The sequence below is a fragment of the Macaca mulatta genome, chromosome 4 (assembly GCF_049350105.2).
Source record: "Macaca mulatta isolate MMU2019108-1 chromosome 4, T2T-MMU8v2.0, whole genome shotgun sequence".
Classification (NCBI taxonomy): Eukaryota; Metazoa; Chordata; class Mammalia; order Primates; family Cercopithecidae; genus Macaca; species Macaca mulatta.
Genome location: NC_133409.1, coordinates 149440749 through 149463121, shown reverse-complemented (window position 1 = coordinate 149463121; position 22373 = coordinate 149440749). Strand labels below are relative to the sequence as shown.

Sequence of the window (22373 nt, the reverse complement as noted above, 5' to 3'; positions counted from 1 at the left end):
TTAGCCAGGGCGTGGTGGCAGACGCCTGTAATCCCAGCTACTAGGGAGGCTGAGGCAGGAGAATCGCTTGAACTCAGGAGACAGAGGTTTCAGTGAGCCGAGATTAGGTCATTGCACTCCAGCCTGGGCGACAAGAGCAAGACTTTGTCTTTAAAAAAAAAAAAAAAAAAAGTGCCCTGTTCCATGCAAGCTCCAATTTTAGGTGAGCGAAAAAATATGCCAGGGTCTCCTAAATAGAAGGTTCCAACCAATCTCACCAGGCCAAAGGGGATTTTCACGTACAGATTTTGAATTTAGGAGGCCCTGACCTCTTCATCCGTCCTTCTCTTCATCCGTCCTCCTCAGCAGAGCACCTTGAGCTGGCACGTGCTTAGATGCCTCTAAGCCTGTATTCCAAATTATGCTGGGCGCACCTTCAGCCTATGAGGGAAATGCACGGTACTGGGCTTTGGTTCTTGTTCTATTTTAACACTGTTTAGAACAGTAATCAGGTTTCTAAATATCCTTCCTGACCCAGAGCCTACCTATGCAACAGAAAGATTCGTTTATTCCAGAAAGGACTCCAGATTGAAACCACCTTCCAAACTAAAAACAAACAAACAAAATCCCCAAAGGAAGGGTCGCTTGGATTCCAGATCACCATTTTGAAACGTTATCTGTGTGACTACCAAGGAGTCACTTAAAGTTTAAAACAGTGGTGGTGGGGAGGAGGGATTTTAAGTAGGGGCTCGCTAAAGTTTTTACAACTCTATTCATTCTGGAATTTTAAGTATCTCTCTCTAATGAAGAAAGTTCCATGCTGAAGCTCATGCTCCTACTTTCAAACATTTGTTTCCTTATTCTCTGGAAAGCGGCGCGGTCCATAGTTCCAGCATGATTCCGAAAATCTCATGATGTGTGTCTTTTTCTTCTAACCTGGGCCTTTCACATTTTCCCTGCACGCCTCACTTAGGGGAGTCTCCCTGATCTCTTCTTCCTCTAGAATTATAGTCCTGTCATCTTGCAATTCAGCATGACACATCATGGAATTGGACCCCTAATGTCTGTCTTTATATTCAATATCCAGTATCTCCAAAGTGTTATTTGGGGGTAAATGGTATGGTGTTTATATGATTACCATGTTAAGGTGAAGTGGAAGCTTTTTCATCCCACTCTGTAAAGTCAAAAACAATTATCCTAGGTGCCCTACTCCCTGTTCCTCAAACCATTAACAGTGGAGCACACAGGAGTCCCCAGGTGTCCCTCTATGGAAAGGACCTAACCTATGTGAAATTGCAAATAAATGTCCATGGACAACAATGAACAGCCTTCCTGAGGTCTTGGAGAGATGAGTGTGGAAGGAAACCCCAGGAAGAAATATGTGGTAAGGCCACATTTCTTAGATAAGGGTCTGAGTCTCTTCTCCAGAAAAAGTGTCTCTTTATTTCCTGCCCCACCCAACCACCACAGGCCCAACCCCATTCAGCCACAAGAGGCATTTATAACCGTTTTTCTTTATTCTACTTAGTGGGGCACCCAGAAGCTTCCCTGGGGGAAACACTTGTTCAAATAGAGAACACGCAGAAGATGCACGTCACCACCTCCTCTGGCTGCTGAGCCCGTACTCTGCCTTTGGCTCAGGCTAGGCTTCTTCCTCTGGGACTTAACGTGGCTCAGGTCCCTGAGTCGGCCAAGCCCTCGCGGAGGAGACCTGCCCAGCTGCCACCACCACCATTACTCGTTGGCTTCCCGGTACTGGTGCAGCAGGTCACTGACATCTGTACTTTCTACTTTTACCCAACCATCTTCCTTCATGTGGTACACTGTGGACAAATGAGAAAAGAACTCGGAGTCACCTTTCAGCTCAGCAATTCCTGTCACTGATGTTACGTTGAAGGCAGCAACAAGACACATGCGCAGGCTTAAAACCGTATGACTGGGCCTTTAATGCCCTTCTTCTGACTCTGAAAATTTCCTTCCTACCACTCTCCCTCCTTTGAGTCTTTCAATCCTTTTTTTTTTTTTTTTCTTTTGAGACAGAGTCTCGCTCTGTGGCCCAGACCAGAGTGCAATGGCATGATCTTGGCTCACTGCCAAGTTCCACCTCCCAGGTTCAAGTGATTCTCCTGCCTCAGCCTCCCAAGTAGCTGGGACTACAGGCACCTGTCACCATGTCCGGCTAATTTTTGTATTTTTAGTAGAGACGGGGTTTCATCTTGGCCAGGCTAGTTTCTCAATCTTAAATCACCCCCCAACCGCCCGCTGATTCCTCCCAGACATGATGGTGGGAGCATTGGTCTCTTACTATTGACAACGCCTCCAGAATAGCTGTCTCTGTGAGTGGCATGAGCAATCGCCCTGCGGCCAAGGTCATAGGCCTCTTCAGGGCTAAGATTAGGCCGATAGCCACTGTCCATGACCCCGTAGGCATAAGTGTTCCCACTACCAGTGGAGAACATATTTCCTGAGAGCCGAGTCCCATGTTCATTCACGTAGTAGAGTCCAGGACCCTGTAAGATGAAAGATTTCAGGCTGAAATTGGAGAGGAAGATGTTGGTAATATGGAGGTTCAAATGTGAGTCATAAAAAGTGGACAAAAGAATTAATATTACCACAAGAACACTGGAATTAGGAAATCACTCTGGTAAAGTCATAGAACTTTAGAAATAAAAAAGAAAAAACAAACTTGAAGTCAACTATTTAACAAAAGGGACAAGCTTACAAAACACACGAAATGATTCATATCTGGGTCAATAAATAGTCCATGGATATACTGGAACAGTTCTATAACCAAGCACTCTATATGCCATGCATCTTGTCAGGGAAGGAGTGGGAGCATATGATGGGAAACACATATGTCATCCATGGGGGACATGGTGGGGGAACATGGAGAATGGAGAGCACCCACCTTCTTATCCCAGCCACAGATCATACTGCCCATAGAGAGGCCCATGCCCCGGTACTGGCACATCATGTTGGACAGCAGCTTGGAGGCTGCCGACACTGAAATACGATCTCCATTTCGCAGATAGTACAGCCTGGGTGAGGACAAAGTGGAGTGAGGGAAGGGAGGTTAGCTCTTTCCAACTTGATGAGACAGGAAACGATTGAAGAGATAAGCATTGGAAAGGAATTATTTTGTAGGATCTAAGGATCAGAGAAAGATTTGGAATTTAAAGTATCTGAAACATACAAAGGCAGCCTAGTAAATGATACTATCCCACCAGGGTGGATGTGTCAGTGCTAAATAACTGACATATTATCTGGCTTATGTGTGGAGCACAGGCGGAGATTTGGGAGAAGGTTCTTATCACCAAAAAGCTGTTTTGTGAAATATGCTATTAGCACTAAGATGGACCACATAGGACAAGAGTAAGGAGCAATGATCTGAGAGATCCAGGAATTAACCGCTAGACTAAGAAAGGAAGATGAGAGGCCTCACTTACCTGCATTCCTTGGCCAGCAGGCGCTCCCAGTACTGACAGTCTGCTGCACAGCCAGACATGGTGCCAAGCAGGTAAGGGTTAATCTCAATCACCTTGTTCACCCGTAAGGTATCTGGAAGAAGATGGAGTTTTGGGAGAGAAGGGATGACCCCACAGATCCCCCAGTGTGTCCTAAATCAATATCCACTTCCACTTTGCTGCAGAGTTGGCCTCCTGTAGAAAGGGGAGCCCAGCTCCCCAGATTCTGGAGCCTACTGGAGTGTATAGACTCACCAATGTAGGACCCAGCTGAGGCCCGAGAATCCACTGCTACAATCACTCCATGCTGGAACTTGAAGGCAAGCGTGGTGGTGCCATGGGCCATCTCAATCTGAACGTTCCCTTCTCCGTCCCCACCCAGAGACTGGAAGAATTCTGTGGGCTGATAAGAGAAAAGAGGTAGAGAGAGGCAATGAAACATTCTGTAGTAAGAGGCTCCAGGAAAAGGTTTTAGAGAGTATGAGGGTGAGGAGATATGCACAAATTATCTAACCATCAATAAATGAAACAGTTAATAACCCATATCTAGAAGGAAATGACTTGGGAGAAGGAAAAGAAGAGGTATGCTGTATCAACCTTTTCCATTTTCCAGCACAATAGAAATGAAAGCAAGCACTTGTTACCATAATGAAAAAACTTTGAGAGTGACTTAAAGTGTTTCTCCCACGCATAAACCATTCGACCCTCACAAAACACCGTTTAGTAACAGTATCCTCATTTTACAGAAGAGGGGCTTGGGACCTAGACTAAGTGACTTGTTCTAAGTCGCGCAAAAGTGAGTTGCTGAGACGAGGCCAGCAGGCAAAGTTCATAGGTTTCCCAAGACACCATACAGCTCCTATATCATGTGATAACCCCATGAAAAAGGCCCCACGATTTGTGTGTGGACAAGGGCAGGAAAGCTCTCTTGTCTTCCTTTGGGAGCCCCCACCTCACCTGTAACTCTTTGTCCTAACTTGCACTTCCTCCTCTCAGGCCCCATCCCCACGTGGCCTCTTCTTTGGGTCTGGCGCTCTCCAGGACTGAAGGCTGCCGCCCACCCTGTCCCCCGCTCTCCCGTTCTCGCCGCCTCCTCTCAGGCGATCCTCCACTCCTCAGCACCCGCCTTCCCTCATCCCTGAGGGTTCCCCTACAGCCCCGACCTGCATTCCCCGGGGTAAGGCGAGCTCTGGAGACCGCATAGAGAAACTGTAGTGTCCTGGGTCCGAGCGATGCCCGCTTCCCGCGACCCGGAGAGCCCATTCCGGCCGCTGCCCTCGGGGGGCTCCGCATACATCCAGTAGCGCCATGACCGCCCAGCACCCGGAGATCTGTCGGTTCTCGGAGGAGGAAGTGAAAGCGAAAGCCACAGATCGAAGGGGAGGGAACCAGAATCTTTTCCACATCCCCCTGCCTTTTCCGAGAAAAGGACAGTTAGTGCCTGGACCAAGACTATCATATTGGGGACCGTCTTCTCTGCTCTCCCTTTATGGGGGTCGGGAGAACGATGGGTCAAGGGTTGTCCGAAGAAAGCGAGAAAGCGACGGGCGCCTTCAAAAGCCCCCTTGGCGATGTTACAGTAAGAGGTACTTCCAGGCTTGGGCATCTGCTGGAAACAGGGGTGGGTAGGGTCGTGTCATCTAAAGGCGCAGCCTCAACCAGAAGACTGGAAGTCAGCCAGGAGCTGGGAGTCGTTTCACGCGGGGTGGGGGTTCCTATGAGCATCACTTTACAAAACCAGGAGGGACGGAAGTGAGAGGGGGCAGAGTCTTGGGAACAGGTCCTGGGGCAACTGCAACAGAATATAACCGCCGCGTGTAGGGGAAGGGGGCGCCAGGAAGAGGCCGCAGTCTCTGAATCTTTCCACGGCATCCATCCTAGGGCCCCTCCCAGTTCAACGGTCTCCTAACCTGTAGTCACCCACAAGAGCGTGCCCCTTCTGCCCGCCCTTCCTAGCATTGCTCCTTGCTTGGCCGAGCACTGCGGAGTTTCACGCCTCTAAACCACGCCTCTCCTTGCAATATGTGTTGGCCTCATCTACCCAGCAACTGTCGACGTCACACGACCTGGACCTCCCTGAATGGGAGATATTTACTAGACAATCCCGCCTACTGTTCTGAGGTTTCCCCTCCAGGTGCCGCTTCGCAGCCAGGCGAGCCAGGAAGGACCGAAGCGGGCGAGGTGGTGAGTTGTGAGGCGCGCCCAGTCCCTCCGTTCCCCCCTGGCACTTGCTGTGGCCGCGCCCGCCCCATCTGCCACCTTGGAGAGGCCACGGCTCTGAGCTGCGGCCGCTGGTGCTTTGGTGGGCCCTGTAGCCGGGGTCTTGCTCATTCTTGGGGGTGGGCGTAAGGGGATGGGGGAAGTGGAAGGGGCCTCATAGGAATTAAAAAGCTTAAGGGAAAAAATGATGCACTTAGGGGGTAAAACATTGAGGATGATAAAAGACGAGACACCCCGCGTTGAAAAGTGCGCTGCACTTTGGTGTGCCGGAAACATAAGAAACCACAGTACAAAACACCAATTTTATTATAAATATCAAGCACCTACAGGGTGTTTATGGGCCAGCATACGCCTTCAGTCCTATTGACAATAGCTGATCATCTTTCTGTACATTCTGAACATTTCTCAGTTTTCAGAGTGCTGGCCACACCAAAGCATCAACCCTGGCTCTAAACCCAGTCACACCAAGGAATTACAAATCCTGTGTTTGTCCTCCAGGAAGTCTGCATTATCATGAGGAGCTTGGAAAGGAGGTAACACACTCAAAGTAAATTTCAAGTAACTCCTTCTAGAGGCAGCTGCCTACTCTGCAGCTGTGGTTCTCCACCACAGAGAGAAGAAAAGGGAGGGAGATGGAGTGCGCAGGTCTGAGAAGGCTTTCATTCTGGAGCATCTGCAGGAGCCTGTACCATGGCCCAGTAGCACCCCTTTTTCTCCATGAGCTGCTGGTGGGTTCCCCCCTCCCGGATAGTGCCTCCTTCCAGAAAGAGGATGTGGTCAGCCTGCTCCACCAGGCTGAGGTTCTGGGTGATGAGAAGCACTGAGCGAGAGTACCGCTCAGGACTTTCATACAGGAGCTGCTCCACCTGAGGAAAGACATCGGACCATCAGAGCTGGGAGCCCAGGGAGCCACCTTTGTTTCCAGGGCTGGGACTGACCTCACAGGATCACTGTTGACTCTGCCAACAACCCTAAGGACACCAAAGTTTCCCATTCTGAGTACTTCTCTGCAAACCCTTTGTTTCATTAAGAACTGTTTTAAATGAAGGGTGCAAAAGTGGGATAAAAGTGAGAGTCCTAGAGTGAAACACATGACAGAAGAATAAAGACTATTGAATAGTCCTCTTCTCTACCCATGGACTTGGAATTTTTATATTAGATTTTAAGGAAATATAACTTAGTAGTAAAGAGGTGAGCCTTCAAGTCAGGCAGATCCAAATTTGGGTCAAGGCTGCACCACTCAAAAGCTATATGACCTCTATATAAGCAGCTTATTCAATCTCTTTTAGCCTCCATTTTGTCATCTGTAGAATGATGATAAATGCCTAGCTCAGAAGGATTCCTAATGAATAAATGAGTGGCAGTGTGTGTAAAGAGACTAGCTTAATTAATATTATGATTAGGATGGGCTGGGCCCAGGGGCTCATGCCTCTAATCCTAGCACTTTGGGAGGTCAAGGTGGGAAGATCACTTGAGCCCAGGAGTTCAAGGCCAGCCTAGGCAACATAGTGGGACCCTGTCTGTACCAAAAAAAATTTAAAAATAAACAATATTATGAGGATGGCTTTTTTGTTATGTTTCGCTTTAGAAATTGAGTCTATAGGATTGGGCTCGGTGGCTCACACCTATAACTCCAGCCCTTTAGGAGGCTGAGGTGGGCAGACTACCTGAGCTCAGGAATTCAAAGCCATGTACACACACGCACATGCACACAGACACACTCATGCATGGGCAACATGGTGAAACCCCATCTCTACTAAAAATACAAAAGTCAACCAGGCATGGTGGCGTATGTCTGTAGTCCCAGCTACTCTGGAGGCTGAGGGGAGAATCGCTTGAGCCCAGGAGGTTGAGGCTGCAGTGAGCCAAGATTGTGCCACTGCGCTCCAGCTTGGGCAACAGAGTGAGATATTGTCCAAAAAAAAAAAAAAAAAAAAATGAAAGAAAGAAAGTCAGTCTGTAGTTTGTCGATAGTCTCTTTTAACTGGTGCTAGGTGTCTTGTCTTTGCCTTGTCTTCTATCTCTACTCCTTGGGGAGGCATCCAATGGAACTGGATTTGGGAACTGAGAATTGCAAGGACTGGTTTGTATAATTATGATGTTAGTAAAACTAACGGAAGATGTATAAAAGAGGCAAGATGGGGTGGGATATAGGCATTAAGAAGATGACTGCCTCACCCGTAACTGGCTGTTTGCATCCAGGGCACTGGTGGCATCATCCAGGATAAGTACACATGGCTTCCGGATCAATGCTCGGGCCAACGCCACTGCCTGTCGCTGACCCCCGGACAGCTGGCTTCCAGCCTCGCCTACCTCTGCAGAGCAAAGGGCCAAGATGAGAACTGTATAGCCATATGTGTGCGTACATGTACACACACGCACATGCACGCAGACACACTCATGCATTCATGCACTCACACACACCAAGATCTGACAGTTGTAGCTGGATAGGGGAGATTCTGGGAGGGTGAACAGAATCCTGAGGATGTCAGGATGAAGAAGCCATAGGAGCACAATCTTACAACTTCAAATTGATGTCCATGAGTCAGGAGGAACTGAAGGATAAAGGCAAGACTACTGGGGTTTCAGCAAAGGTAAAGATGGCTGGGTGGTGAGATGAGTGGAGAGAGTACCTGTGTCATAGCCCCGAGGGAGTCCAGAGATGAAACTATGGGCCCCAGACTTTACTGCAGCAGCTGTGATTTCCTCCATAGTTGGCTTCTGGGTCAGGCCATAGGCAATATTTTCTTGAAGACTTCTTCCAAATACCTGTGGCTCTTGTCCCACTGCAGCCACCTGAGATGAAATATGATGAAGAGTCATAGAACAAGGCACACGGGAGTATGGTTATCTGGAGATTGAAGACTCAAAATCTTTATTGAGAACATGTCACGAAATCATACTACCTCCCTCCTGACCACACCACCATCTCCACCCAAGGTCTCTTATCATTCCCTAACTCCCCTTTCAGAGTGCTCAGTAAGAACGCTCTTCTTAGTTGATGCTCCCTGCCTTCCTTCATGCCACCTTCTTGCATACCTGCTTGTGCAGGTAGCGGTGCTCGTATTGGGGAAGTGGCTTCCCATCCAACAGCAGCTGTCCCCCGGTGGGCTGGTACAGATTCTGCAGCAGGGAAGCCACTGTGCTCTTCCCAGACCCATTGGGTCCCACCAGCGCCGTCACCTCGCCAGGGCGTAGGGTGAATGTCAGCCCCTAGAGGCCAGAGAAGCACACAATAAGAGGCTACCAAGGCCTCTAACCTAGAGGGTGTTATTGCCTTGTTACATAGCATGATGTCTTAACCCAGAAGAAAAAGAGGGAAACATAGCAACTCCTACCCTGCCACATGCACAGATCTCTGTCTGGGTGATACCTCCCCAAGGAGTAGAGATAGAAGATGTGGCAAAGACAAGGGCAGACACCCAGCACCACTAGGCCACACACTTGATGTCAGATACCACCAGGAAATGAAAAATCACATTCCAAATTACAAAGGAGAAGGAAAGATGGAAGACCGAAGACACAGATTTTCCTGCAGCAGTTCCTTGGAATGTGAGAGCACTCGCTTCGAAACCTCTTCTCCCATTCTCTTTGGAAGCCCAAACTGGGTTCTCGAGTTTGGGGAAGATTTGTGGAACAGACGATGCTTACCATTACCTTTAAAGGGTTAGGAAGGATATGTGCTTGGCAGTAAGCAGGCTGAAGGCAGGAAGAAGATGTAGGATGGCAGAATTGTAGTTGGGGCCAGTGGAATACAGGGAGTGGTAGGTTGTACCTGTAGCACTAAGACATCTGGACGGTTCGGGTAGGCAAAGGAGACATCTTGGAACTGGACAAGGCCCTCCAAGTGTAAGGGAGTCAACAGACCACTGGGTGGGCAGCGCGGGGTGCGGTCCAGGTACTCAAATATTTTCTCTGAGGAGCCCACAGCCTTCTGTACTCTGGGGTAGACGGAGAGCAGTACCTAGAGGGAGGTAAGAATAGTGAAAGTGAGGTGGGAGACCTAGTCTGCTTGCCAGCATTATGTGAAGTGAGAAGGGTAAAGAATGGAAAGAAATCACACAGATGGTGCTGGGCCAGAGGAAGGAATCACACTGGGGAGTGAAGGTGGAAGGACCTCACCTCCACAGCCACGGTGAACTGCATCTGGTAGAGAACAAATGTGACAAGGTTCCCACTGCTTACAGCCCCGCTGGTCACCAGCTGCCCACCGATGTAGAGGATTCCCACCTTCAGCAGCATGCCTGAAATCTATAGAGACCACAGAAAAAAAGGGACTGAGGTAGAGAAATCTGGAGGGGACACAAAGAACCACAGTCATTCACATAAAGGAAATATCAAGTCCCCTTCTCCCAAGTGACATCGGTAGGCTCAATAGGTAGACAGGAGAATGACCCAGAGACCCCAGGGAGTCTGACTCAATGCACATCATGGAAGTCACGGTTATCTTCACCACCATCACCACCATCACCTTGTCTGGGGAGCATTTTACTCTTCGCAAGAGGTTTTCATTCAAGTGATGTCAGCTAGTACATCAAGAGCCCTATAAAGAAGGTTATATCACTCCATTTTTGAAAAATGAGGAAACAGTCAGCCGGGCACGGTGGCTCATGCCAGTGATCCCAATACTTTTGGAGGCCGAAGCGGGTGGATCAGGAGATTGAGACCATCCTGGCTAACATGGTGAAACCTGGTATTTCCAACCATTTCCCAGTAAAGGAGGAGTGGGAGCAGGGTCATAGGAATGGGAATGGAGTTACGGCATCTTAAGGACAAGGGAATGGGTATTCATCTTCAGGTGCTCACACTAGTGGTCCAGGAGTTGACTGCATAGGCCACAGCCTCCTTCTGGTTGAGTGTCTTTATTTCTTGCAGCTTTTCCCTAAACTTCTGGACTTCACCCTCCTCGTTGGCAAAGCTTCGAACTGTAGGCATGGCCGACAGAGCCTCAATGGCCACCTGGCTGGACTTTGCCAGAGATTCCTGCACCTGCACTGCCAACAACTGTGGAGACATGGACAAGAGATGTCACACAGGTTGGCAAACCATCAGGGACACTAACACCTGAGTTACCTATTTGGAAATTAAAGGTGAGAAGAGGCAGAGGAAAGGGAGAAAAGAGAAAGAGACACAGCTATGTCCCTTAGATACTAAAGAAATACAAGGAAAAGGAAAATGACTCAGAATGGGTTGGGGATCAAATTCTTAACGACAGATTGTGGGCAGAAGCTAGAAAACAAGACCCAGAGAGTATGAAGATTAATGTTGAGCAACCTGGGAACATGGACCAGAGGGACAGGGCGTTCCACGAAGACGGAGAATCAGTAAGGGCGCCAGGAAAGTTGGACTGAAAGCAATGTGAGAGGAACTGAGTGTGCCAAGTCTGGGAGATAAGGGTCTGTGTAGTGCGGGCCAACTCCATGAACATACCTGATACCATTTTCCCACCTTCTTGGGCAGAAGGAAAAGCAGAGGCAGGGTGACCAGGGTGACCATGGTGAGGGACACTGACCCCCAGAGCATGATCCCCAAGAGACATAGGCCTCGAACCAGGTACCACAGAAATAAGCTCAGATTCTCACTCAGAGCATCACTCAGGGCGGAAGTGTCCTCTGTTACCCGAGACGTGATGTTACCTGCAGGGTTGGGGAGAAAAGAGTGAGGTGAATCAGACAGGTTCCAAGTGATGAGAGGAACTAACAATGAGCCAGGGTGCCAGGGTCGGGGCATCAGTATGGGGTTCTAAGGAGGCTGCAGGAAACAATGTTAGGGTTCTGCAGAGGTCTGCAAATCTCAGTGCAGGGAGGATAAGTGTTAAAGAGGAAAGCCCTGACCCAAGACCTGCATTTTAATTATAAAGTCATTGATGCACATGTGAATTTCCATTTTCCTGAAAGCTTTCTGTTCCCTAAAGAACCTGTATGTCCCATGCTATACACACAGGCAGGAAGAGCTTAAACTGGTCACATAACAGAGATGGAGGAGGAGGGTGCTGCTAGAAAGCATGCCAAAGTCTGTGGAGCACTCACTGGGACTAGAGTTCTAACCCCAGGTGTGTCTCTAGCTATATGTCACTGTGCAGTTTCTAGTGCTGCTAGAAAGCATGCTGAAGTGTCTGGAGCACTCAAGGGACCAGGGTTCTAACCCCAAGTGTGTCTCTAGCCGTATGTAACTGTGCAGTTTCGCATTTAGGGTCTTGGCCTCAGTTTCCTTCTCTGTCAGATGAGGCAGTTGGTCTCTATGAGCTCAAAATTTCCAGGTTTGAAATTCTATGGTTTCTATCTAAGGATATATAGGAATAGATTTATGAGAAAATGCTAGATGAAAACTCTAGGTTTTTCTTAAGGTAAGGAGGACAATATTTTGCTCCTGAGGTATATCAAGAATGAGAAAGAACAATGTGTGTGTGTGTGTGTGTGTGTGAGAGAGAGAGAGAGAGAGAGAGACAGAGACAGAGGGTATATCAAGAATGAGAAAGAACAATGTGTGTGTGTGTGTGAGAGAGAGCGAGAGAGAGAGAGCGGGGATGGGGGAGATCAAGGCAGATGTATGAGGATATAAACAGTACAAGGGGTATAATGAAAGAGTTTCAGGAGAAACCTGTTTGGTTCTGTTGGAAAAACTCTGTCTCCTGGCGCAGGACAGCACCAAACACCTCTCCCTGCAAGTGGCTGTGCACGTGGCCCATGGTGGTGTTATAGATCCCGTCACCCATGAACTCCAGCACTGCACTAGAAAGAACCCGGAAAAAAAGGGGGTCAGGGTGTGTTCAGGGAACAGACTGAAGGTCCAGGTATCCCCATATAAGTGCATTTTGGACAGCAGCCCCAATTTCCAACTCCCTCATTTGCAGGGTGCCCCATTTTCAGCCCCCAGACCTGGCTATGGTGAGAATGGACATGAGAGTTAAGTTTCGAGTGAAGGTATCGGCTGAGCCATCTTGTAGAATCCAGTCAGTGATACGGCCCGTAAAGAATGGAATGGCCATCTCCCCTGAAGAAAGAGAAGACAGGTCACAAACAAATATTAAGTCTAAGTAGGTCAGTTCCAGTCAGACTGGTCCCACCACGCCTCCTCCCCCTCACCATTATTCTGGAGGGCATCAGCAGAAAGGAAACACTGACGTCTCAATCCCGAACCGAAATAGGCTGCCCTGGAACTCACTACTCTGTGGTTGCTCTACCAGAACTTTCAGGATTTTATTAGGAAGGCTGGAGATCATGAAGTAGAAAAGCCTCCTGTTAGAGATGAGGATGCCCCGCCCTTCGGCCCCAGAGCAAAGGATTTCCCCGCCTCCGGCGTGGCCCAGAGAATCAAGACCCGGCCATCAATCAAGCCTCGAACTTCTGGCCCTGCCAGTCCAATGCCGTTTCTTCTACACTGAAGTGGTGTTCCAAGACCCATGCTAGGATTCCTTCCCCTGCTCCACATTTCCCAGAACCCACGCTACTCTACCTCACTGACAATTACTTTTGATTCCTGTCCCGGTCCCCTTATGTCCTCCCCTCTTGCCCTGCGTTCCCCTTACCAAGAGAGGAGAGGATCACCAGGACCAGGAACAGCGAGAGGCGGCGCATCTCCGAGCCCAGGCAGCCTAGAAGCCGACGCACAGGGTCTCCAGAGACGCCCTGACCGCCGGTCACCCAGAGGCTCCCGAGTTTGTGCCACAGGGCTGCTGCGGGCAGTGCTGCTGCATAACTGACGACGAAGGCGCTAGGGTGACTTCCCCAGTGCAGTAGCCTGGTGCTATCCGCGGCCCCTGGAGCTCCCCACGAGATCAACTCTCGGAACAAGGCAAGTCCCGGCAGGGCCAAGCCCAGTGCCGCAGCTAATGGCTCCAAAGCAGCCAGCCAGCCCTGGGCACCTGCGTTTTCGCTCTTGGAGCCAACTGTTGCCCTGAGGACCCCGCAGGCCCCCAGCCAGAGCACGGCCCAGCGGCTCAGGCCCACCGCCCAGACCTGGAGCAGCGGCAGCGCGGTGGGCACCAGCAGAGAGAATATGCGGGGTAGCGCGGTCCGGAGCAGCACCCAGTCGGTGAGAAGTAGCAGTACTGTCCCCAGCCATGCGAGAGAAGCTCCAGGAAGGCAGCGGCACCCGCGGGGAGCGGGGCACCTAGAGCTAGCCATTGGCACCCCGACGCCGTTCAGGTCCCGGCCGGCCCTGGGACTCTCCGTGCTCCGGCGGGGCCTGAGGCTCTGGGTACCGCGGAGTCCGCCCCTACTGGCGGCTGGGGGAGGGAGAGAGGGCGGAGCTCTCGGAAAGTCCCAGGAACAGTCTGATCCTGCGCTGGCGAGAAGCGCAGCCATTTAGGGGAAAGCGAAATCGAAAGCGGCCGCCTGCTCACTAGATACGCCTACTTCCAAAAGTGGCCTGCCCAGACTATTTTGGGAGCAAGCGTGGAAATCAGATCTGACAATCTTGGGAGCAGCCCTGGTGCCCAATTTTCTCCGTCACGCACACCCTTCCCGCCTCTCCCTGCCTCCTGCCTTCCCACTAGCACCAGTTTTCCCACCCCAGCCTCAGGGCGGGGCTGTCTCGTCACTTGTCCCCGGGCAGATCTGCCCTATACAGGTTAGCGCCGCGCGCAAAGCCGCCGCGCAGCGCGCAAAGGCGCACAGCAGCACCCAGGCGCCTCCTGGCGGCGCCGCGAAGGGGCGGGGCTGTTGGCTGCGCGCTGCGCGCTGTCCCAGGTCCGAAACCAGTGCCCCAGGCGGCGAGGAGAGCGGCGCCTGGCAGGGATGCTGCGGGCAGGAGCACCAACCGGGGACTTACCCCGGGCAGGAGAAGTCCACACCGGGGTAATGGGTCTGGGCTTGAGGGTTGGCACAGGGGTGGAGGAGGTGTACCGGCCAGGGGACCCTGGAAGCGCGGAGAAGTGAATGCAGAGACCGACGGGAACGTAGGGAGGTAGCCTCTAGCAGCCAGCGCTTGCAACCCGCAGTCAGCATAGGGTATTTCTTTTCTTGGGGGGCGGGGGGGGGGTCGCCTAGCGTGTCCGTGAAGGGACCAGGCACGCGAGGCTGGTGGAAAAGGGGGTGCTTTGACTCCTAGCTGGAAGCGTCAAGGAGAAGCTACTCTAAAGCGCTTTCGCTTTCACTCTGGTCCCAGACAGTGGGGGCTGGTTAAATCAAGAAAGGGGGTTGGGGATGGTGCAAAGAGATGAAGAAATGGTTTCCTGGGTGAAGTAGAACAGCACTTGGGAGAAGGAAATATAGGCACTTATTGAGAAGGACCAATTCATCACACAGACTTTTGATAAACTTGCCACTGGGTAACTCTTAGCCCAAGCACTGATAATGGGGGTTCTGCATTAACCAGTGATGCCCTTGCCTAGCTTGACCCAGAAAGGCTCCTCCTTGGCCCAGATGCTGCCTTGCTCCCTTCCCTGTGTCTTCCCTGCCCACTCCCATGTGCCCACTGGGGGGACTTTGCTTAGGATGGGCGCCTGGGGCAGATGGCAGTCCCAAGACTGGCTGGCTGGCTTCTGCTCTGGACTACTGCCACCACTCGTGGCTTGGGGGCAGCTTTGTTACAGAGGAATAGCCTCTAACTTGAAGTTAACCCTGTTCTTTGACCCTCTGTTCATGATAAGTCGGTCCGTCGGAAAGCACACTCAGAGAGGCGTCCTTTGGGGCCAGAGTAATTTACAGCCTGGTAAGAAAGGCACAGTGAAACCACTTATACTCTGGGAAATCTCCCCTCACTGCCAAATGAGCAGTGGCAAGTAGGAAGTAGAAGTGGAAACAAGGGATAAGAGTTAGACCTGAATTTTAGTCCCAGGTCTACTATTAATTCTGTGTGACTCTGCATAAGTCGTTTGCATTTTCTGTGACTTGGTTTCCTCATTTGAACCGAGGATCTTTAAGACTCCTTCCAACTCAGCAGCAGGAAAAATGTAGCTCTATCTCCCCTCACTTTTTCTTGATTCTTTTCTTGACCTGGAAAAGTCAACTTAAACTTCTCAGTCAAATCCTCTCTTGGTACAAATTTACCCCCTGGCTGCTGAGATATTTATTTACCTCTTGATCAGAAATTCCATAACTGAAACTTTTATTTTAAACCATCTACGTGTTCCTTGCTGCTTCTCTCCTGCCTTGCCGCTGGCCATGCTAACCACTGCCCTCCTCGATTTTTTCCACTGTTCAATAAATTGAAAGAGCTCACTTCTGATGAAATGGGGGTTGAGAGTGGAGGATTGTGAACAAAAGAAAAGAAAAGAAAAGGCTGACCTTGTTTCCCAGAATCATAGTCAAATGCTCTGTGTTGGGTCTAAACCACATCTGCACATACTAGGAGCCTTTCCCATGGAGATAATTTTCACTTGTGGAGCTGCTTCACTTCTACCTGTAGGAACCTCATCTCCACCTCTCTCTTTACAGTGGAGAGGATTCCACTAGGCAAGTTGGAACTCAGGGCCACAGTTCTTTCTGTGTTGTATCACAGCTGCGCTGTGGCATTCCCCTGCAGCCAGATGAAGCAATAGATAAAGTGGAAAGATGAAGGGAAAAAAGCCTGTACTGACAGTCAGCTCTGGCCTGTTACTGTGTGATCTTTGAGCCAGTCAACTTCGCCTCTCTGGGAATATTTTTTCTTCTCTAACATGAGGGCATCAAGGCTCTTCCTGCCCTGATATTCCATATTCTGTGTCTCTGCAGACCACCATCATGGCAGTGGAGTTTGACGGGGGCGTTGTGGTGGGTTCTGATTCCCGAGTGTCTGCAGGGTAAGTAAAAGTGAAGATGTATGCATTTGGAAAGAAGCTAATGGCCTCAAATACACATTTTTCTTACCCATTCATGAAAAGACTGGCAAATCGGAGCTTTGGAGGAATGGAGTTGACCTTCCCAAAAAGCCACTATGATAAGCTATTTGGTGGGCGCTTGGGTCTCTGAATTTGTGGAGGAGGATCTGGGGTCTGAATGCGTATGTGACCTGTCCCAGTAGTGTACAGGGATGAGTGTAAAGGAATAGGGTCTGAGTGGGGGACAGGAGACAGATTTTTGAGGAGCTTCTTTCCATCTGTATTTAGAGATCAAAAAGATGATTCTGTCAAGCAGATACCTGGTTTCTCATTTACCATATATTGAACTATGTTGTCTCTTCCCCCCCTCCTAACCAATTTCCTCACATGCAAAATGAGTATATAGGGTTAGGTCAATATTACTTACATTATGTTCCATAGAACATAGTTATGTTCTATGTTAATAGCATAGATTGTTAATAGCAAAGAAAAATTGATGAGGCATATTTTTCTTTCCTTAGCATTTTTTGCTTTGTTATAAAATCTAAGCCTGAAAAATAAACCTAATTTTGATTAACATCTGCAGTGGTTAATAATATCTGAGATGATTATTTGCCTCCTGCTTTAATCCAAGCATTAAACTTCATGCTATTCTCTTGTCAAATAAATTTGAGAGACATTGAATGATCACCCTCAAAAATTCCTGAGTTCTGGTTGGGTGCAGTGGCTCACATCTGTAATCTCAGCACTTTGGGATGCCGAGGTGGGCAGATATTTGAGGTCAGGAGTTCAAGATCAGCCTGGCCAACATGTTGAGACCCTGTCTGTAATGAAAATACAAAAATTAGCCGGGCTTGGTGATTGATGCCTGTAATCCCAGCTACTCGGGAGGCTGAGGCAGGAGAATCACTTGAACCCGGGAGGCAAAGGTTGCAGTGAGCCCAATATTGCACCACTGAACTCCAGCCTGGGTGATAGAGTGAGACTCTGTCTCAAAAAAAAAAAAAAAAAAGAAAAAATTCCTGAGTTTTAACTTGGTGACTGTTGACTCCCTCCTAACAGCGAGGCGGTGGTGAACCGAGTGTTTGACAAGCTGTCCCCCCTGCACCAGCGCATCTACTGTGCACTCTCCGGTTCAGCTGCCGATGCCCAAGCCGTGGCCGACATGGCTGCCTACCAGCTGGAGCTCCATGGGTATGAAGCTCTGGAGTTCTGACTCCCCACCCACTAGAGCTCCCCCAACTTGCATGAATCCCTGTACAGTGTGCTGTTCCAGGAGCTGGACACTAGGAAATGAAAGATTCTTGTTTTGGCTCCTGCTGGCACTTGAATCTGCCAGTTTCTGCATCTGTAAAGTGGAGACAATATAGTACCTTATGAGACGGTTAATTGGAGAACCACGTTATATATGCAAACACAGTTTAAAAGCTGTAAATCACTATCCTAACATAAATAATCAGGAAGAAGGTGATATTGTGACCCACCCTAATATCAGGCAGTTACCATATGAGAAATCAAAGTCGTTGGGATGGAAGTAACCTTATCTGCTTTTTCCCCATAAGGGCAGGGCCCTTGCAGCCAAAAGAAAGTTATGTGGATGGGGCTCAGCGAAAGAGAGTGAGCAATTGAAGCGTTCTTACCAGTTGGTGGTGTGGGACTCTGGTTCCCCTGTACATGTGGGAGGGAGGCTGCAGTTTGAGCTATTGCAGCTATAGTTTTCAGGGTTCGTTTAGCAGGGATGATGGTAACAGTATAGGAGAGTGAGACTTAAAATTCTATCAACCTTTATTCCTAATATTTCCTTCAGGATAGAACTGGAGGAACCTCCACTTGTTCTGGCTGCTGCAAATGTGGTGAGAAATATCACCTACAAATATCGAGAGGACTTGTCTGCACATCTCATGGTAGCTGGCTGGGACCAACGTGAAGGGGGTCAGGTGAGTTTCTCCCAAAGCGCTCTCTCCTCTGGGCTTCCCCACTCTCCTGTAGGGGGAGATGGAAGTCCTATGTCATTCTAGCAATGAGTTCCAAGGACACTACCTCTGAAAGTATAGTACATTTGGGACATGAGATACCAGGGCTTCATTGCAGGGTGCAGAGACCACTTAAAGTCTCACTGGGAAGGAAGGGCTTGATGATTCTTTAACCTGAGGATCCCTCTCCTAGGTATATGGAACCCTGGGAGGAATGCTGACTCGACAACCTTTTGCCATTGGTGGCTCCGGCAGCACCTATATCTATGGTTATGTGGATGCAGCATATAAGTCAGGCATGTCTCCAGAGGAGTGCAGGCGCTTCACCACAGACGGTAACCAGCCAAGTGGAAGGGTACCTGGGGAGGGCTTTTAAACATGGGAAGGAAGTAGATTACGAGGAACAGGAATAGAAATACAGGGGTGACCATTTAAGTTAATGCCCAAACTAGTACACTTTTAAAAGTGAAAAGGGGCAGGACAAATGCAAAGCTCAATGGGGCTCTTGGGCAATACGGATAAACCAGGGCTGTTCTGAGTAAATCAAATGAGGATACACAGTCACTGTAAGAACCAGTGGTGTGCTAAGCACAATGGCTCACACCTATAATGCCAATACTTTGGGAGGCTGAGGCAGGAGGATTACTTGAGCCCAGGAGTTTGAGGCCAGCCTAGGCAAGATGGTGAAACCCTGTCTCTACAAAAAAAAAACAATAAAAAAATACAAAAAAAAATGAGCTGGGCATAGTGGTGCACACTTGTAGTCCCAGCTACTCAGGAGGCTGAGGTGGAAAGATCATCTGAGCTGGGGAGATCAAGGCTGTGGTGAGCGGTGATTGCACCACTGCACTCCAGCCTAGGTGACAGAGTGAGACCCTGTCTGAAAAAAAAAAAAGAACCAGTGGTGTGCTGAGGTGTGCTGAGGCTGGCTTGGGACCGCTCATGAGAGCTGATTGTTAAATAGTCAAGGATTTGTGAGCTGCTCGTTAAGCTATTTGTAACTTGCAGTTGATCATAGCGGGAGCATTTACATCATGGACATCAGCAGATGCCACATATGGAAGCCTTCTTTTAAAAACACTGACTTAGCAGCACACCACTAAATATGTCTTTCTGAAAGATGAGTTTTGAGGTGAAAGCAGTAGTAGGCATATGGATGGAGGGGGAATAAAAATATTTTTGAAGCTAAGCCATTCTCTTTCTCCCTCTCTCCAACTTGAAACCCTCTGCAGCTATTGCTCTGGCCATGAGCCGGGACGGCTCAAGTGGGGGTGTCGTCTACCTGGTCACTATTACAGCTGCTGGTGTGGACCATCGAGTCATCTTGGGCAATGAGCTGCCAAAATTCTATGATGAGTGAACCTTCCCCAGACTTCTCTTTCTTATTTTGTAATAAACTCTCTAGGACAAAAACCTGGTACGGTCGTTGGGAAATGAGTGCTCAGGGAGATGGAGCTTAGGGGAGGGCGCTTCTTCCCTCCTAGATGTCAGCATACACTCTTTCTTCTTTTGTCGCAGGTCTAAAACATCTTTCCTAGAGAAAACAAAAGGGACTAAACTAGAAGTATAAAGAGCACTATACATGACAGGTCATCACGTACTGAATGATTTTGAAGTACTACAAACAATAAAAATTCTTATTCTTGTGCCCAAGGGATGAGGATGCAAGTGAGGTGGTGGGAATCTTTCCTTTGAGGCTAAGACTGACAGATAGGCAAGACACCTGCACACATGAGAATTAGCTAAGTCTATCAGCAAACTCACATGTAAAAGAATTCCTTTCATAATGCATTCATTCACATTAAAGAGCAATGAAAAATGCTCAAATATTTTGGGGCACTTGTGAATTTCAAAGAATAGGGACAATAACCAAAAGAAGCTACATTTATGGCATTGGCTAAATGTTTTATAAATTTTATCTCTTAAAATTCAAACCGGAAAACCCGCTGTAATCCCTCCACTTTGGGAGGTCAAGGCAGGAGGATTGCTTGAGCCCAGGAGTTCGTGACCAGCCTGGGCAACATAGTGAGAACCCCGTCTCTACAAAAAATATTAAAAATTAGTCGGATGTGGTGGTGCACGCCTGTAGTCCCAGCTGCTTGGGAGGCTGAGTGGGAAGATCGCTTAGGCCTGGGAGTTTGAGGCTAGAGTGAGTTGTGATTGCGCCACTGCACTCTAGCCTGGGTGACAGAGAAAGATCCTATGTCAAAAAACAAAAAACAAAAAAAAAAAAAAGGAAAAGAAAAAAAGAAAAACAAACAAATAAAAACACCCAACCCTATATAGGTATTATTCCTTATATAGGACACATAGAGGTTTAGAAAGACTAAATCACTTGACCAAGGTCACAAAATAAGTTCTGAGGCTGGGACCTGGGATTTAGTTTTATTATATGCCCTTCCTCTACCACTCCCTAAAACTTCCCATTCCCTCAATCCCCATATATCATCTTGAAATCTGCAACAAATAGCCCCATACATTGGTTGGCACTTATGAAACTGTTACCAGATGACTGAGTAACTGTATTAAAACAAATTGAATTCTGCTTCTATCTTTGCCCTGCACTCCCTGAGTGACAGGAGTGAACTCTTATGTCCTTTTCTGTCAAAAGATGGTGCTGAATGATTTCTAAGGTAGTTTGCAGTTCCAACATTCAATGCCATTTTGCTAACAAGTGGGCAGTCAACAGGCATATTCAACAGAAATACTAGTAGGATCTCAGGCTAAACATACAAATTCAAAATACTCCAAAACAGTCACATCCCCCTGGAGTGCAAAGAAAAAATCTAAAATTACAAATGCCTGGAGTTGTTTCTAGCCATGATATTTAACTTATTTGAGATTTTAAAACACTAGTTTAATAGCCCATTTTTATCACTGATCACAGGTAGAAATTCTGGGCAGCATACAAAAAGCAAGTACTCAAGGACTCCAAAAAGTAAACAAAAGCAGGTGGATTGTGAAGAGGGTCAAAACTTGGAGGGGGGCCCCTCCTGGGGAGTGGGTTTTCAGTGTTTTCCCCTTTTTTCTCCCAGTTCTGCCCTGACATCAGGCCTCAGGTGCAGAGCTGCACTACGTGGTAGCACAAGCCCTGAGTCAATAAGAGAAATACCAGCTTTCTGGCCAGAGGAACCAAGAAAAAGGGCCCCTGCGGGCGGGGATGTATAGGGGAATCTCCAAACTGAGAGTGCAGGAGGAAATTCCCTAATTCTGAGTCTGAACCCTCAGGTGTACCAGGTTCCCCCTGAGCTGCACATGCATGTGACATGCCCTAAGGGCACAGCAAAGACTTTGAGAACCTAATGAAGATTAAATCTTTTAATATTAGAAGACTTCGGCCGGGCGTGGTGGCTCACGCCTGTGATTCCAGCACTTTGGGAGGCCAAGGCGGGTGGTTCACCTGAGGTCAGGAGTTCGTGACCAGCCTGGCCAACATGGTGAAACCCCTTCTCTACTAAAACTACAAAAATTAGCTGGGCATGGTGTCTGTAATCCCAGTTACTTGGGAGGCTGAGGCAGGGAGAATCACTTGAATCTGGGAGGCAGAGGTTGCAGTGAGCCAAGATCGCGCCATTGCACTCCAGCCTGGGCAACAAGAGCGAAACTCCATCTCAAAAAAAAAAAAAATTGAAGACTTCATTTTTCTGCATTGGCCAAATAACTGTTCTAATGCTCTTCATTCCAATAAAAAGTTTGTAGCAGCTTACAGACATAATTTTAAACAATTTTTAAAAGACGAAAACAACATTGGGTCAAAGAGAAAATATGGTTAAGAAAAATAAGTGAAGCCAAGGAGTGAAACTAATGGACAACATGAATATCTTTAAAAAAAATAGTGGTGTGCTGTCTTATACTGGCTAGCAAGAGCAGACTGTGAAGTATTCAGGATTTTTGAAGACAGTTGTTAACTACTGGTAACTTGATACCACGGTGGAAATATTTATACTATAGAAATCAGCAATGCTACAAGTCAGAAGCATTGTTTTTCTTGAGAGC

General features: G+C 48.5%; 3 protein-coding genes and 1 long non-coding RNA gene across 10 annotated transcripts; 2 read left to right on the top strand and 2 right to left on the bottom strand.

Moving 5' to 3' along the window:
• Positions 1-1402: 1402 nt before the first annotated feature.
• Positions 1403-5328, bottom strand: PSMB8 (proteasome 20S subunit beta 8). 2 transcript variants are annotated; one of them, XM_015136087.3, is made up of 6 exons: positions 5034-5328; positions 3699-3846; positions 3426-3537; positions 2888-3017; positions 2285-2489; positions 1403-1802 (listed from the first exon to the last, which is right to left on the bottom strand). In XM_015136087.3, exons 1-6 carry the CDS (start codon positions 5313-5315, stop codon positions 1714-1716), a joined length of 966 nt encoding a protein of 321 aa, XP_014991573.3. In that variant the 5' UTR covers positions 5316-5328; the 3' UTR covers positions 1403-1713. The 2 variants fall into 2 exon arrangements, with proteins under 2 accessions (XP_014991573.3, XP_014991572.3); XM_015136086.3 differs by lacking the exon at positions 5034-5328 and adding an exon at positions 4607-4804.
• Positions 4843-7224, top strand: LOC106997907 (uncharacterized). Its single transcript, XR_003729013.2, has 3 exons — positions 4843-5029; positions 5325-5627; positions 6162-7224. It is a non-coding gene; the product is annotated as an uncharacterized LOC106997907 (long non-coding RNA).
• TAP1 (transporter 1, ATP binding cassette subfamily B member) lies at positions 5952-14312 on the bottom strand. Of its 3 annotated transcripts, none has more exons than XM_001115506.5 (11): positions 13192-14312; positions 12542-12656; positions 12264-12394; positions 11094-11299; positions 10470-10667; positions 9786-9914; positions 9439-9627; positions 8703-8876; positions 8297-8459; positions 7842-7978; positions 5952-6529 (listed from the first exon to the last, which is right to left on the bottom strand). In XM_001115506.5, the coding sequence occupies exons 1-11, from the start codon at positions 13967-13969 to the stop codon at positions 6323-6325; spliced, it is 2427 nt and encodes an 808-aa protein (XP_001115506.3). In that variant the 5' UTR covers positions 13970-14312; the 3' UTR covers positions 5952-6322. The 3 variants fall into 3 exon arrangements, with proteins under 3 accessions (XP_001115506.3, XP_077856443.1, XP_077856444.1); XM_078000317.1 differs by having other exon boundaries at positions 13181-13889; XM_078000318.1 differs by lacking the exon at positions 13192-14312 and adding an exon at positions 12749-12915.
• Positions 12971-20020, top strand: PSMB9 (proteasome 20S subunit beta 9). Of its 4 annotated transcripts, NM_001194864.2 has the most exon segments (7): positions 14339-14414; positions 14445-14461; positions 16319-16386; positions 17467-17598; positions 18212-18341; positions 18571-18712; positions 19610-20020. In NM_001194864.2, coding segments are annotated over 7 exon segments (630 nt in total). In that variant the 5' UTR covers positions 14339-14401; the 3' UTR covers positions 19738-20020.
• The last annotated feature ends 2353 nt before the right edge of the window (positions 20021-22373 follow it).

What these genes read in the sequence shown, in the direction of transcription:
- PSMB8 (XM_015136087.3), bottom strand. Translation starts at nt 5,315, where the DNA reads ATGCCGTGGAAAGATTCAGAGACTGCGGCCTCTTCCTGGCGCCCCCTT. An exon ending in TCTGTGGCTGGGATAAGAAG is followed by an intron (nt 2,490 to 2,887) that starts GTGGGTGCTCTC and finishes TTCATCTTACAG; the next exon opens with GGTCCTGGACTCTACTACGT. An exon ending in TTCTGGAGGCGTTGTCAATA is followed by an intron (nt 1,803 to 2,284) that starts GTAAGAGACCAA and finishes ATTTGTCCACAG; the next exon opens with TGTACCACATGAAGGAAGAT.
- PSMB9 (XM_077998911.1), top strand. Translation starts at nt 13,662, where the DNA reads ATGCGGGGTAGCGCGGTCCGGAGCAGCACCCAGTCG. An exon ending in GATTCCCGAGTGTCTGCAGG is followed by an intron (nt 16,387 to 17,466) that starts GTAAGTAAAAGT and finishes CCCTCCTAACAG; the next exon opens with CGAGGCGGTGGTGAACCGAG. An exon ending in ACCAACGTGAAGGGGGTCAG is followed by an intron (nt 18,342 to 18,570) that starts GTGAGTTTCTCC and finishes TCCCTCTCCTAG; the next exon opens with GTATATGGAACCCTGGGAGG.
- TAP1 (XM_001115506.5), bottom strand. Translation starts at nt 13,969, where the DNA reads ATGGCTGCGCTTCTCGCCAGCGCAGGATCAGACTGTTCCTGGGACTTT. An exon ending in TCCATTCTCACCATAGCCAG is followed by an intron (nt 12,395 to 12,541) that starts GTCTGGGGGCTG and finishes GGTTCTTTCTAG; the next exon opens with TGCAGTGCTGGAGTTCATGG. An exon ending in TTTCCAACAGAACCAAACAG is followed by an intron (nt 11,300 to 12,263) that starts GTTTCTCCTGAA and finishes CCAACCCTGCAG; the next exon opens with GTAACATCACGTCTCGGGTA.